This window comes from Salmo trutta, chromosome 37 (genome assembly GCF_901001165.1).
Source record: "Salmo trutta chromosome 37, fSalTru1.1, whole genome shotgun sequence".
Lineage (NCBI taxonomy): Eukaryota > Metazoa > Chordata > Actinopteri > Salmoniformes > Salmonidae > Salmo > Salmo trutta.
In genome coordinates this window covers 22,316,658-22,332,799 of record NC_042993.1, presented here as the reverse complement: position 1 = coordinate 22,332,799, position 16,142 = coordinate 22,316,658, and the positions used below count along the sequence as shown (strand labels likewise).

At 42.2% G+C, this 16,142-nt stretch overlaps 1 protein-coding gene across 3 annotated transcripts in view; it reads right to left on the bottom strand.

Annotated features, from left to right (window-relative positions):
- Positions 1–16,142, bottom strand: part of LOC115176814 (platelet endothelial aggregation receptor 1) — a 33,953-nt gene that overhangs the window by 8,559 nt on the left and 9,252 nt on the right. For all 3 annotated transcript variants that reach the window (XM_029737137.1, XM_029737136.1, XM_029737135.1), the window contains exons 2-8: positions 6,245–6,352; positions 5,899–6,000; positions 5,697–5,797; positions 5,341–5,433; positions 2,185–2,431; positions 683–788; positions 388–524 (exon numbers count right to left, since the gene is read on the bottom strand). In XM_029737137.1, the coding sequence (XP_029592997.1) occupies positions 388–524; positions 683–788; positions 2,185–2,431; positions 5,341–5,433; positions 5,697–5,797; positions 5,899–6,000; positions 6,245–6,348 (890 nt within the window). In that variant the 5' untranslated portion in view covers positions 6,349–6,352. The remainder of the gene's footprint in view (positions 1–387; positions 525–682; positions 789–2,184; positions 2,432–5,340; positions 5,434–5,696; positions 5,798–5,898; positions 6,001–6,244; positions 6,353–16,142) is intronic.

Below are 16,142 nucleotides of genomic sequence, written 5' to 3'. Positions count from 1 at the left end.
CAATGCTACCAAATACTAAATGAATGTATGTAAACATCTGACCCACTGGGAATGTGATGAAAGAAATAAAAGCTGATATAAATCATTCTCTCTACTATTATTCTGACATTTCACATTCTTAAAATAAAGTGGTGATCCTAACTGACCTAAGACAGGGGATTTTTACTTGGAATAAATGTCAGGAATTGTAAAAAACTGAGTTTAAATGTATTTGGCTAAGGTGTATGTAAACTTTGACTTCAACTGTATGTATCCTGTTTAATATCCTGTATGAAAGATACATGAACTGTATGATATAAACAACTTCTACCCAACCATGGGTGCAGGTTGAGTATATGGCACATGTATCTGTCTCTACTGCAGCGAGTTAGATAAACACACACACACCTGTTTCCAGTGAAGCCTTCGGCACACTGGCACTGGCCTGTCTCAGGGTCGCAGTGGCCCCGGTTGTGACACACACACTCTTGGGCACAGCTAGGACCAAACCTGCCCTCTGCACAGCGCTCTGTACACACCTCACCCTGAGGGAGAGAGAGAAAGACAGAGAGAGAGAGAGAGAGAGAAAGCGTACATGGTACAATGACATTAAAATTGGGATCTGATTGATAACCTCAAAATACAAAGATTTCCATGTTGACTGATGCTGTGCTTGAGTCAGTGTATGATTCAGGAAACGTACCGTCCACCCAGGGGGGCACGCACAGATCCCTTTCCCCTGGCAAATGCCCCCGTTCTGGCACGGGCATCGCAGCGAGCATCGACTCTTCGGGCATGCCTTCTCACAGCTGAGGAACATGGAGGAAAGAACTCTGAGTGGCAGCTCGACTCAGATTGTGTAGAGATTGAAATGTAGGGTACAAGTTAACGAGTTCCTATCTTTTTCATTTTAGTGGAATCTCTTTTTGATTCAGTGCATAAACATACAGAGAAAGTTGTTTAAGGACAAATAAAATGACTGCACTTGCAACAAAAACTCAACTGTACACAGTAGAATTCATCAATAGTGGTACATTGCCTACTGGTGCTTATAGTCAAAGGGCCACCCACCAAAAAAGGCTTCAGAAAAAGCATTCCATGACCCAGGAAACAAAACTGCAAAGTTTCAACATCATTACGTAGATAATTGTATGAGCACTGTGTGGTTCAAAACTTCTAAAAGTTGCGCATTGCTTAAATATTATGAATCAAAGATACAATTTCAAAATCATAGCATTTTGGGTAATTTCCTCTAGCAACATAATGAGGTTGGCATGTTTCACCTTGGTTACATTTGTTACACACTTACCGTTGTCCATGCTTGCAGAAAGCAACTTGTGTACCGGACCGGAGAAATCATGGAATATTTCGAGAGAAGAAGCTGTTGAAAGGTCCTAAATAGATTTTTTCTCAGATGCCCGAACAGCGCATTATGTAGTTGTCAGGACCTTGGAAGGTTTTGAGATCTGTGTTAGCTTGTGCTGTCTTTAGTTTAGCTAGAAGGCAAAGGCAATGATGGCTAAATAAAGCTGACAAAACATCTTATATGGGTTCATCTGGATCAGTGAAGGACCGGTAACGTGTTCCTTGAGCCTCTGCATGGACAAACACCGAACGTATAAATAGTTCTGTGGACCAGTGTGCAACAAAAGTAATCAATGCGAAACATAGCAATGTCGGAGCGTTGCCAGGGATATTATCCAAGATGCGCTATGATTTTGATGCTAAAGACGTAACTTGTACTAAAAATAACAAATGAATATGCAACTTTTACAGGTTTTGAACCACACAGTGTTCATATTCATAAGATTATCTACCTAGTTGTTGACATTTTGCAGTTTGTTTCCTGGGTCATGGATCAACACATTTTTTGTGGTTGGCCCTTGAGCTATTAGAGTGCTGTGCTGTTTTCTGACATTGGCAGTTGCCTCATATAAAGACTTTCCACTAATTCCTACTGGTTCTCTACTCATCCTCAGGGGCATCTAAAAACACTGGGTGTAACTAATGACTCATGCTCTAACCTAGTGTTTCAAGAGGGGTTCTTTTCCTGCATTGGTAGGATGGAATAAGGCCATAGGATATGGTATAACAATTAGTCTACTGCCTCTCCATTTTGTCTTTCCAACCTTAACATACTATTTACTTTATATTGATACATATAGCTGTAGGCCTATTTGAGAGAGTGTTACTTCTACTACTCACAATGTCCCGGTGAAATTGTCTCGACACAGGCACTCTCCGGTCACTTTATCGCAGGAACCCCCAGTTCCACACTGGCACTTCTGAAGACAGCCCTTGCCAAAGGTGCCTGGTGGGCAGGGGTCCTCGCAGCGGCGCCCAATGTAGCCTGGAGGACACTGGCAGGCACCGGTCACAGGATTGCACAGGCCACCGTTCTCACACTTACACAGCTGACCACAACCTGGACCCCAGTGTTTGTCATCGCAGGCTGGAAGACACACACAGACACAGATGATAACAGACACATAAAAAAAGAAACCCCATACAACAAAATGTATGTAATCATATAAATGTATGCATAAACCAGTGGACTAGTGGACCAGTGTACAACGTTTTCCATCTGATATCTCTGAAAAGGTTTTCTTTATATTAACTTAACCTGATGTAGTTGTATGGTGTTACACTGTATACTATATGTGATTCCATTGCAATGCACATGAACAAAAACAAATCCAATTCAATTCGGACCACTGGGACTGTCATGTTTCAAACCAACAACAACAGCACAGGAACCTGAGTAGACGACAATGTTAAAGATCACTCCCCCAGGGACAATATATCTATCCATGTATAGTCATGAATTTCCAACAAACAGAGACATAGTCTATGTCCAACTCTAGCCCTAATAGCTCCAGAATCTCGTGTTACCGACTTGTGATTCACGATTGACAGGGCGATTTGCATGGAGCCAACAAAATGGATGAGGTTAAAATTGGGAATTTTACAGCGGCCTTTCGGGATGCTCCGGTGGTTATCGCCAACCGGTGATTCGCACAGGGTTTGGATTTCAATCAGAGTTAAGGAGCGTCAGGGGGGATCATTCCTGACTCCATGAGAACCAGGATCCCACATGGACACACACGGACCCCTCCAATGTCTCATCAATAACGCAGACTGACTGGGGCACAAACCCTATTCAAAGGAAAAAAAGATATCCAATACAGGTGATGTAACTGATGCTTTGCACACCAGTGATGATCTCACTTACTATCATGATGACAACCATTCAATGATGGATTGATACTTGCCTCATTGAGGTTTGTGGGGAATGACATAGTGTGAATGATCACAAACAAATCCTACTGTTCTATAGGGATTCTAGTGTGCTTGCTTCGGTCACAATTACTACTGCAGTAAAAACTACTACTTCTTCCACTATGAGAAATGCTTTTAGACAGCTGAAGCAAGCGCACACATTTTCTACAGCAACTGTACCTTTTCTATGTAGTTTATAATGAGATCTTCCACCCACCTCTCTTTCCTTCAGTCACATACAGTATGTACCGTGTCACAGTTTCAAGCAGAACTTCTCTGACAGATTAAATGGAGGGTACAGTATGGCCAAATTAGGGTTTGGAGCGAAAACTACCACATAGCAAAGAAATGTTTATTAATCTAACTCAGAACAGGACCTTTTTCTCTTTTCTTTGTTTAAATGAATCAAACATTTACTCATTCCCTGTGTGGGCATGCGAGAGACGCTGAGAGACTGCAGTTGGAGTGTGTGTCACATTGAGTTATGGGAAGCTCAGCTGGAGCAGCAATAATGTTTACACAGGCGTTCTCCAGGACGCCAATGGAGATTTAGTAAAGGACCTGCAGGGTACTAAGCCTTCTACTATCTGCTATCATCGTACAGGCCTGACAAGGCTAGCCATGAGTGAAACGTGATGGATTGGACACCTAGGCTTTGAAGAGCTGTGCTAGGACCAGCTGGCTGTGCCCAAGCCTCTGCACTTACCCAACCTATAAAAGAACCCAGACCTGTTCTCACATAAATTGTCCATATGTTTGTTTACATCTGATCAGGGTTCAAAAGTGACATTTTTTCAATTGATGCACTCTTCAAAATTGGCAAGTCTCCATTGTACTGTAAATGGAATGCATTAAGATATGGTGGGAAAATTCCTTTCTTTCCCCAAGTGTATTGTCCGAGTGGTGGTGGAGATCTCGTCTGCATCCAACCACAGCATTATCTCCCACATATCTAACTTAACCACATCCTTCTTTCCCCCATACCCTTCTTTCTCACACACCCTTCCAGAGTATATTACTCTATTCTTAAGTATCAAAACTCAACCAGTCTTCGTTTCTGTATCCAAACCCCCCAACCTCACCCAGTATGAATTATTCCATCACAATCTCTCTTCCCCAACAATCTCTTATTAAAATACATGTATTTATTTCTCTCTGTCCACTTCTCTCGCTGCCTCTGCCCCCCCTACTCCCCCTCTCTCTTGGTCTTTCTCTCTCTCCCTCTTCCTCTGTCTTTCTCTCGGCTCTCAGTGCTAAACCTCAGCCTCTCTCTCATTTCCCACAGCTAGCTCAAAACACAGGAATCTAGTCCAGGAAGTGTCAGCTCTCATTCTGCCAGTGGGCTTTATTATAGGACTCAGCAGTATGGGGCCGAGGCCAGCACTCGTTTGCCCAGAGAGAGAAGGAGAGAGAGACAACGTGGGAGAGGGGTAACATTTTCCATTTCCCCTTCCCATCATCCCCTCTGAAGGCATCATACTCCACTAGCTTATGTTAAGCTCTCCATTCAGCACTGTACTAGTGACCTGGTTGAGTTCAGAAGAACACTGGCATTGATTAACTAGGAGTTTCTGGGATAAATAAAATATAAAACATTAATCCTGTGCTGAGATAAAGCTATTTTAATGAATATGTAAACTATACATTTTTTAGCATATGATTCCAAAAGTGTATACTTGCAAAATACAGAAAATATTGATTTACATCCCGTGCCCTGGGTCTAAGCATGCAGTATACACTTTGGGGATGTTACATACTTGATGTAGCATAAAATGGCAAGTGCCATGAAGGGGAGGGAGTCAGACATAGTGTCCTCCTGGTCTAATAAACTGTTTTCTGGGCTGTGACTTACTTCAATGACGCATCATTGTTTATTTGTTCTCTTGCTGTTTCCATTGGAAAGCCCTATGTGTGATTGAGTGTTGTGTGTGAGGATCAGTTTTTGAGTAATGGTCACTTGTCATTTCCTGCAGTGTGTGTGTGTGTGTGTGTGTGTGTGTGTGTGTGTGTGTGTGTGTGTGTGTGTGTGTGTGTGTGTGTGTGTTGTGTGTTGTGTGTTGTGTGTGTGTTGATGTAACGCACCACTGGAACAGTCGTCGCCACGCCAGCCTCCCTCACACTGGCAGCGGTCTGGAGCAACACATCTCCCATGGACACACTCCTTAGTACAGCGGGCTAGCGATGAAAAACACACACAAACACACTCTTAAGTAGACTAGAAGGTTGGTGGAGATATTATATATATTATGTAAGTCATGCAGGTCAACTCTCCAGAATGTAACCAACTCAGCAACCAAGCACAAAATTGTATGAATTTTAGAAATCGATGGCAAAATATGTAGAAATGTAATTCATTGAAATGCTACTGATGAATCCAAGTGAATCTTCTAAGTTTGTTTTGATATGCTAATAAAGAAAAGTCATGACGTTAAACTTACGGACACATTTGTCTCTGCTCTCGTAGTAGCCAGGGCAACACTGGTACCTCCGGCGGTAGTCCATCTTCACCGCCTGTCTGTATGCTGTCTTATAGGTGATCCTGGCCAACACAAAGTCAAATAGAGAATACTTCCTGTTACCCTCTGACCTTATGGACACAACCAGGAAGTAAACAGGAAATGAGTCGGCAGACTGTGTTACCTGTGACGGGTGCATCTGTAGGAGGTGCGTGGCTCAGAGCAAGGTTCCTCTGTCACCTGGTCATAAGGGTGGGCGTACGACTCCTTCACTGAGGTTGGGAAGCTGCATGAAAGGACAAAATCAGACATAATAATACATTGACAGAACGGACCCATCATGGTCTAGAGTTGACACGACCTGAAGTTCATATTTTGAGCCAAGTGCTACATCTTCAATGATAAGTACAACAACGAACAACAAGTTAGCTACAATTAAACCTGCTGCAACTTCTATTTCTTTTTCACACACTAAAATGTGCTCTCTTCTATTCTGGTACAATGAAATGAGATGAGCTACACTGACTTACCTCTCCCATACACTACACACATTGGGATCCCTGGGGTTCAGAGACCAGGACAGGCCAATCAGAACGCTCAGAACCAGGACGGTAAAGGTCTGCAGTGACTGCATGGTCCTGAGGAGAGAAAGGGAGGAAAAAGGTTATGGAGGATATTTATAATGCCTATCCATGGGAGGAATAGCAGTGATAATAGGCTACAAATTGAAAGCATGAGGACCAACATTTGAGGAGAGGGTTAGTTATTAAGGATCAGGTTATGAGCAGGAAAGGGGATAATCAAATACCTATCTTTTTTCTTTTCTCATTAAACAGCACATCAAATCATACTGTCTATGTTAAACTGATACTTGTCAGTTTTTTGTTTGGCACGGCTTTTAGCCCGCCATCTGAGTTACAAAGATATCAAACACTTCACAATGTAAAGAATATTAACATTTATCTGAAACCTTCCTGTAGTTTAAAGCAGTATCACCCCTTGTAAAAGAGTTCATTAAACACTAAGCAGAGGTAAGGCAGCAGGCCAGCATTGAGCCGTTTACCCAAACCCTCCCCGTCGCGCTCCCTATTCTCCCCATATGGCAACTTAGAACAGAGGAATCTGAATAGTGGTGTAAAGTACTTAAGTAATAATACTTTAAGGTCCTACTTAAGTCGTTTTTTGAGGTATCTGTACTATACTATTTATATTTTTGACAACTTTTACTTTTACTTCACTACCTTCCTAAAGAAAAAAAAGTATGTACTTTTCTCCATACATTTTCCCTGACACCCAAAACTAGTTACATTTTGAATGCTTTGCAGGACAGGAAAATGGTCCAATTCACACACTAATCAAGGTCCCTGGTCATCCCTACTGCCTCTGATCTGATGGACTCACTAAACACAAATGCTTCGTTTGTAAATGATGTCTGTGTTAGGAACCTCTATGAGAGGTGGGTGTACAAGTCAGGCGCAGGAGAGGAGTAAATACGGAGAAGGTGTATTTATTAACAGTTCATCAAACACAGCAGGCACAGACTAAATAGCAGTCCACAAAAATCACTAGAACATATTCTAGGGAAAAACACCTGTTAAAAACAATGAACAAAATATACACCACCCAAAGACAGGAAAACACAAACAAACCCACACGAAGCAAATGGGTAGGGTGAGGTTAAATACACCAACTAATCAAACACAACTAGACACAGGTGAACAATCAAATCAGACGTGACTAAACGAAAAGGAAAAATGGATCGGTGGCAGCTAGTAGACCGGTGACGACGACCACCGAGCGCCGCCCAAACAGGGAGAGGAGCCACCTTCGGTGGAAGTCGTGACAGTCTGAGTGTTGGAGTGTGCCCTGGCTATCCGTAAAACATTAAATAAAAAACATTGTGCTGTCTGGTTTGCTTAATATACGAATTTTGAAATTATTAAGAATATTTAAGCAATTACATTTACCTTTGATAGTTAAGCATATTTAAAACCAAAAATATTTAGACTTTTACTCAAGTAGTATTTTACTGGGTGACTTTCACTTTTTCTATAGTCATTTTCTATGAAGGTATCTTTACTTTTACTCAAGTATGGCAATTGGGTACTTTTTCCACCACTGAATCTGAGAGAGAGCGAGAAAGAGCGAGTGAGCGAGCGAGACAGAAATGGATTGGGGGGAGGAATGCGACTCAAGCTACCATCCTAGCTATTATCAATCAGAGCAGGAGAGAAGACTCCACACTCTTCCGCTATGTCCCCTTCCACACTCACACCATCTGGATCCAATCAAAACGCAGACCCAGGGGAACGCCCAGTGATGGGGACCAGAGCAGGCTCTCAGGGAGCGGCAGAGAAAGTGGTCTTTTTCCCCCAAAACTCACATGGACATTTTGGGAAGTTCAGGAACACTATAGCATGGGTCGACTGAAGGGCCATTCCCCTCATCGTGGGAAAGGGACAGTCTTTGGAGGATGAACTCATGTTGACATAAAATTGGTCAAGGCTATTTATTCCCTTCTGTTTTTCTAATAAGTCCCCCTGACAAAGTTAGTGTACTATAGCTTCTCAGGTCACCAACAAGGATAAAATAAAGAGCTTGGGGTATTAAATTATTTCTATGACTATTCCAAAGGAGATATTTAGCATTTATTTCAGTCAAGCAAAGAGAGGAACAACGGCACTTAAATAAGTCTAGGTCTAGCCCACTTAGCCCATCTTCTCCGCTATGCAATCTGGTTTCAGAGCTGGTCATGGGTGGACCTCAGCCACGCCCAAGGTCCTAAACGATATCGTAACCGCCACCGATAAGAAACAATACTGTGCTGCCGTATTCATTGACCTGGCCAAGGCTTCCGACTCTGTCAATCACCACATCCTCATCGGCAGACTCAATAGCCTTGGTTTCTCAAACGATTGCCTCGCCTGGTTCACCAACTACTTCTCTGATAGAGTTCAACGTATCAAATCAGATGGCCTGTTGTCCGGGCCTCTGGTAGTCTCTATGGGGATGCCACAGGGTTCAATTCTTGGGCCAACTCTTTTCTCTGTATACATGAATGATGTCGCTCTTGCTGCTGGTGAGTCTCTGATCCACCTCTATGCAGACGACACCATTCTGTATACTTCTGGCCCTTCTTTGGACACTGTGTTAACAACCCTCCAGAAGAGCTTCAATGCCATACAACTCTCCTTCCATGGCCTCCAACTGCTCTTAAATACAAGTAAAACTAAATGCATGCTCTTCAACCGATAGCTGCACGTCCCTGCCCGCCTGTCCAGCATCACTACTCTGGACGGTTCTGACTTAGAATATGTGGACAACTACAAATACCTAGGTGTCTGGTTAGACTGTTAGCTCTCCTTCCAGACTCACATCAAACATCTCCAATCCAAAGTTAAATCTAGAATTGGCTTCCTACTTCGCAACAAAGCATCCTTCACTCATGCTGCCAAACTTACCCTCGTAAAACTGACCATCCTACCGATCCTCGACTTCTTCGGCGATGTCTTTTACAAAATAGCCTCCAATACCCTACTCAATAAACTGGATGCAGTCTATCACAGTGCCATCCGTTTTGTCACCAAAGCCCCATATACTACCCACCACTGCGACCTGTACGCTCTCGTTGGCTGGCCCTCGCTTCATACTCATCGCCAAACCCACTGGCTTCAGGTCATCTACAAGACCCTGCTAGGTAAAGTCCCCCCTTATCTCAGCTCACTGGTCACCATAGCAGCACCCACCTGTAGCATGCGCTCCAGCAGGTGTATCTCTCTGGTCACCCCCAAAGCCAATTCCTCCTTTGGCCGTCGATCCTTCCAGTTCTCTGCTGCCAATGACTGGAACGAACTACAACAATCTCTGAAACTGGAAACACTTATCTCCCTCACTAGCTTTAAGCACCAGCTGTCAGAGCAGCTCACAGATCACTGCACCTGTACATAGCCCATCTATAATTTAGCCCAAACAACTACCTCTTCCCCTACTGTATTTATTTATTTATTTTGCTCCTTTACACCCCATTATTTCTATTTCTGCTTTGCACTTTCTTCCACTACAAATCTACCATTCCAGTGATTTACTTGCTATATTGTATTTACTTTGCCATCATGGCCTTTTTTGCCTTTACCTCCCTTATCTCACCTCATTTGCTCACATTGTATATAGACTTATTTTTCTACTGTATTATTGACTGTATGTTTGTTTTACTCCATGTGTAACTCTGTGTTGTTGTATGTGTCGAACTGCTTTGCTTTATCTTGGCCAGGTCGCAATTGTAAATGAGAACTTGTTCTCAACTTGCCTACCTGGTTAAATAATTGTGAAATATAAAAAAAAAATTAAATCACAAGGTTTCTTCCTCCCCTCACAACGTAAGGATGTAGTTTTTCAACAATGCCATGCTAGGATGCCTTTTAGGGGCTTCAGCCCAAGCATTTCCCTAATCAGAGTAACAAACTGCAGCCACAGCACAGGAGTCACACTAAACCTAAACCTACAGCTGTAGCTATGAGTTGATTTGGCACAATGCTCCCTGTAACATAAATCAAGTACATTCACTGATCTGCTGCTTTTGATATATCACCGCTCACAACCCTCCTGTTCTCTGTGTCAGGAGATAATACACATTCTGGCACACACTCTAACGCCTTAAAAAGCTGCACCACAAAAACAGAATTTTATAAGAACAGGCATATGGTTTTTATTAAGAGGAGCAATCGACTTTAGCAGCCACTTCATTGGACTAGAGTAAATATCTTTCATTAACTTTTTTATTTTTAATTGAGCTTCATTAGACAAAGTATTGAAACCGCATGGGAATTCTTAAGTGCTGAGAAACAGAGTGTAGGTTTAATGAGTGCAGACGTGAAGAGAGACAGTTCTGACTGAAATGAATGGCTAAATATATGTATTATGTTACACGTGATAAGTGCAGATGGGCACCAGACTTGGCTCTACATATATTTTAGCTCTGGTCCAGGGTATAGTCCGGTCCAGGGTGTATTCTGGACCAGAGCTACTTGAAGTATGTGCCTTGAATGGTACAGAGGTGGTTCTGGACCTCTAACGCTGCAGCCTGCACTAGAAGGCTTTTGGGTTAGTTTCAATGAGCAAAGCAGACCATCTCAACTGGACTTTCATGCAGCCCAATAAAAAAAATAGAGGATAGGAATACACAGTACAACACACACACACACACACACACACACACACACACACACACACACACACACACACACACACACACACACACACACACACACACACACACACACACACACACACACACACACACACACACACAAACACACTTTCTAATACTTTCATTGATAGCTCATTTGTTTTTCATGTTCTTAAAACGTTCCATGCACAAAATGAGTCCCACACGTTGAAACGAATACAGAGAGACTATTTATAGTATCTGAGTATATTCGCTAATTCATTGGACTTGTCTTGGCTCACAATGTCAAGCGCCACAGAACTAAACAAGTGGCCCAGGCGTGTGCAGATCGTACCAACTGGAGAATGCCCTAATGTTTAAAAGGGCCCCACGATGCTCTTTCTAGAACTGCACAGGGATTTCAATGAAAACAAGGCCCAAATGAAAACAGATGTACTTGTGTCACATTAATCTTGCAAAACCGAGACACTCTTATGCATGTTGTTACCATTCAATTTCAGTCATGAGTCTTGCAAGAGCCTCAGAAATGAGACTAAGGAAAAACATTTGATTTGGTTTCACACATCTGAAACAATTGCATTCACAGTTTTCATTTAATGACAGCTCTGGAGGCTACTCACATATATTTACTCAAACTCCATGCTTATTTCTACCATCATTTGAACCATGCAATATGCATGCTATAGCGATTCATTCACATTTACTGAGCATCCTAAAGCTTCTTGTCTTCCAAGACAATCCAGTTCTGAGTGGGGTGGGGTCTTAATGGTCGCTATTGGATAACAAGCTCCTTAAATAAGAGTAGAGACTTTTTTTATTCTGTCAGTAAATGGTGAAATTCTAGACACTGCACATGGCACTATTTAAATGTCGCTTGCCTTTTTCCCTACCCTCTACTCCTCTCTCTCTTTGGGGTTGAAATGTTAATTGAGGTAGAAAATATTAGTCACTCTTTGGAACAGAGCGTTGTAAAGGAAAATAAAATTGAGAGAAAAACGCATTGGTGTGGATTGGAAGATGGGGTCCAATCCTTTATTCAGTCCACCAATTTTCCAATAAGATGAATTTGATAAGATTAGTTAATATTTAAAATGTCGCTTGCCTTTTTCCCTACCCTCTACTCCTCTCTCTCTTTGGGGTTGAAATGTTAATTGAGGTAGAAAATATTAGTCACTCTTTGGAACAGAGCGTTGTAAAGGAAAATAAAATTGAGAGAAAAACGCATTGGTGTGGATTGGTGACAGAACGAGAGAGAGAAAGGGAAAATAGAAAAGGAGAAAAGAGACAGAGACAGAGAGAGAGAGAGAGAGAGAGAGAGAGAGAGAGAGAGAAAGACAGAGGGAGGAAAGGAGGGAGAAGGAGAGAGGGAAGCCAAGGACAACTCGATTTTCATGTAGAGGGGTGCAATATCTAAACCAGACTAAGAAACTAAGCTACACAATATGAAGTCTCAAGTTCACAGTAATTTCTCAAAGTTACTCCTGGGAATCTCCTGGCATTGTAAAATGCTATAATAGTGTTACATGATCAATAATATGAATACCATTTCTAAATGTCCAAATGTTCCAAATTATTGAAGCCAAAGAGAGAAAAATAACACAGGAAAACAGTTTATTCACTTCAGTATTGCATTCGCCATGTGTGCACTGCGCAAAAACGATGGGTTAAGCGTCAACCCTTTGTAATGAGGTCGATATCCATTCAACAGCCAACTCCTATATATGATTCTATGATACTTATAAGGTAACAACAACCAATCAAAGGTCAATGTCACCAGCTGCACTGTTTTCATGATAGATTGTAGTTGAACATTATTCAGAAAATATGATTTAAAAAAGCTTCAGCTAAATCATATATGATTTTCAATGCATATCACTTAGGCAACGTAACAACCAAAACTTGTCAATACGATATAATTCGCTGAACGCTTCTGATTATCAATTCCCCTGATTAGTGGTATCAAGAGCCTTTTTAGGAAAAATATAACTATTTCAAGCTTTAGACTTTGTGTCATCAATTTACATGTGAACTGTAAGAATAACAAATCCATAAAAGTGCTCTCAAACTGGCACTGACAGGCATTGCCAGCTGGAGTGAATAAAATGGAGAGCTTGATGTGTCACTCTAACCACAGCCTATAGTCCCGACTCTGCAGCATTAGCCCCCAGCCACTCTCCCCCCTCTACCCTCCATTAAAACACAGTTACTGTAAACTGGATTTAAAACCCATAATCCTTTGCATCTGGGATTTCTTCATGGTGCGCATGACAGATTCGGCTCCTTCGACCACAGCTAGGCTGGCACACACTCCCTAGACACTGTAATGCCACATGTTGGGTGGATGGGTGTGGGGGCAAAGGGAGTAGGCACCATCAACAACCCATTGGGAGAATAGAAACTTGATGGAACAACCCCACACCCAATCTTTCAAATTCATACCTTCCGAAACATTAACGTTTTTTTGCAAATCAGAAATATATGTGGTGCATATCTGTTGATTTGGTCAATTTCTCGCATTTATCCATTACATCTTTTATTGTTTCTTGAACATGACACATTTTGGGGGTGTTTACAGTGGGGCTTTGTACATTAAGGGTGGTACCGAACCACAAGTCTCAATCCTCACACACTGGAACATTGGCAGCTCATATGCTGTTGATGGCTGTTTTAGGATTTGCGTGACAAAGGGATGATATGGAAGGAAAGAGGAGGGGTTCGTCTTTTGGGGAGTTACTTCTCGGAAGGCTGTATTTTGCTGAGTGAGCTTGGAGCTGCAGGGTGTGCTGTCTTCTGTAGGATTCATGCGAATGAAGTATGAGTTCTTGAACTTTGACCTTTGCCCTGAGAGAAAAAAAGACACCTTTAACTTTTGGGTGTCTGCTTCTTTTGTCTTCCTTTGGCAGACAAGTTAAAATTGTTATTGGATCTCAGCAGATCTGTTTGATGCTTTCGTTTTGCCGAATGTTCTCGGAAAAGCACAGACGTAAACATTTTGGATGCGATTCAACACAGCCTCTTCAATTCAGTGACATATGCTTAATGGTGTTTTCTAATTTTCTTCAGGTTGGCTCTTTAACTCAACTTCTGTCTTGCTTTGGGATCAGAGAATTGTGGGAACCTCAACTTGAGTGAAGTATTCTAGATGATGTGTATCATCCTCGGCTGATCTTCTCATGACACTGCCAGACATAACACTCAGCTTTTACACATACACAACAAGGCCAAGAGGTCACAAGCCTTTGAAATTGTCCCGTCCTGACCAGTAAAAGGGGTTGTTTGTTATTATAGTTTGGTCAGGGCGTGGCAGGGGGTGTTTGTTTAGGGTGTTTCAGGGTGTTTTGGTTTATGTTCTTGTTAGTGTATTTCTATGTTCGTTCTATTTGTTCTATTTCTATGCGCAGTTTATTGGGTTGACCTTCAATTGGAGGCAGCTGTTCCTCGTTGCCTCTAATTGAAGGACCTATTTAATAGAGGAGTTTTTGTCATGGGATTTGTGGGTAATTGTTTCTCTGTATAGTCATTTTGTCCTTACGAGACTGGTTTTTCGTTGTTGTTTTGTTTGTGTTTTGTATCACGTTTCTTTATAAATAAAGAAGAAGATGAGCACTTACATTCCCGCTGCGTTTTGGTCCCCTCCATACGACGAACGTGACAGAAATCTTTAGTGGACCATCAGAAAACAAAAACAACCTCAGCTAAACACTTTGATGACCAATGATTAACAACTGACAAAAGCACTCGTGTCTAAGTCAGGGATGGGCAACTAGAGGCCCATTTTTGTAGGCCCACGGACCAACCTAAAAAAAATTATATTTTAAACTCAGTCGGGGTCTCAGCTTACTGTTGAAAAACATCAGCTGTTTTTCTCTTATGTCAGTCACTCATTTAGCCCATGTCATCAAAAAAAAAATTGGATTGGTAAATTAGTCTAGCCAGTTATCTAAACTAGTAGTATTCATGGTCGAATTACAGAACCGGGGAGCCCCCATTGATTTTATTAGTCACTTTCACTCTGATATCATATTAAAAACTGCAAACATTTGTCTCCACCCTATGGCAAAAAATGTCACTTAGGGCCCCAACAAAATGTCACTTATGGCTCCCAAAAGGCTAGGGCTGGCTCTGACTGCACGTGTGAGTATGGATGTGGGTACGCAGAACCGCGATCAAAGTTGCCCATCCCTGGTCAAAGTTTATCAACTGGCCACTAGTTCAACTTTTATGTCAAACGATAAAAGACCAAAAGTAATTTATTGAACTTGACCTGTTTTTAACTTGATATAGCACTTTTGGATGTCTGTTTCTTTAAAAATGTTTTTGAACCTCAGGAAATCTGTTTGATGCGGTCAACATTTTGGACACGATGCAACACAACCCTTCTCAGCAACAGCCTCTACAATACAGTGACATGCTGTACGCTTAATGGTGTCTGCCAATCTATGCTACGGTTTGAGTCATAAAACACTTCTCTAACACTTTGTTAAATCAGGGTAGTTGCTATGGAAAAATAAAAATAACCTACAGTATGTCTGTATGTCAACTCTATTGCCTCACACCTCTTCTCTTCTGCCTCACACACAGGGCCGGACTACCGCATTTGGGGCCCTGGTCCACCGACCTCCAGGGGAAATAAGCCATGGTTCAGAGAGAAACATTTGCAGTTTTATAATGCTATTGTACACATGTTGTCATGAGGTTGAGAGAACATTTTGCAGTTTTAAAGCTAATTTCCAGCAATTCTACACATTTTGCTATCATATGCTATCTGAGGGAAACGAGGGACACGCACCCGATTCTTTTGTGGTCCAGGGCCTGTGTGTGAGCAGGGACAGATTACCGAACGCAGGGTACACATTTTTCTAACATATGCTATGCGGGGGTCCCCAACCTCCAGGGGCCCCCCCCCCAAAAAGAAAAAGGTTGGCGGGCCCCAGACCTGGAGGTCGAGGGGCCCCCAAATACCAGATGATTGGGTCAGGAGGTCTACATGATGGTCACACCTTTTCCTCTACTCCTAGAGAGCAGCTCTAGCAGTCTGATGAACCAGAGTTGGGGTGGATGTGTTAGACTCTATCCCTGTGATGTTGGTCATGTGGTTCTGGTGTAGAAAACGTATGTCATAGGCACTGTCAATAGGGCGACACTGAACAGACTGAAATAGATAACGGAGGCAGGGTTGATAAGGGTACCATGGTAATGTTGTTGTTTTGGGCCTTATGGGAACATCAACATGAGCTCTACAC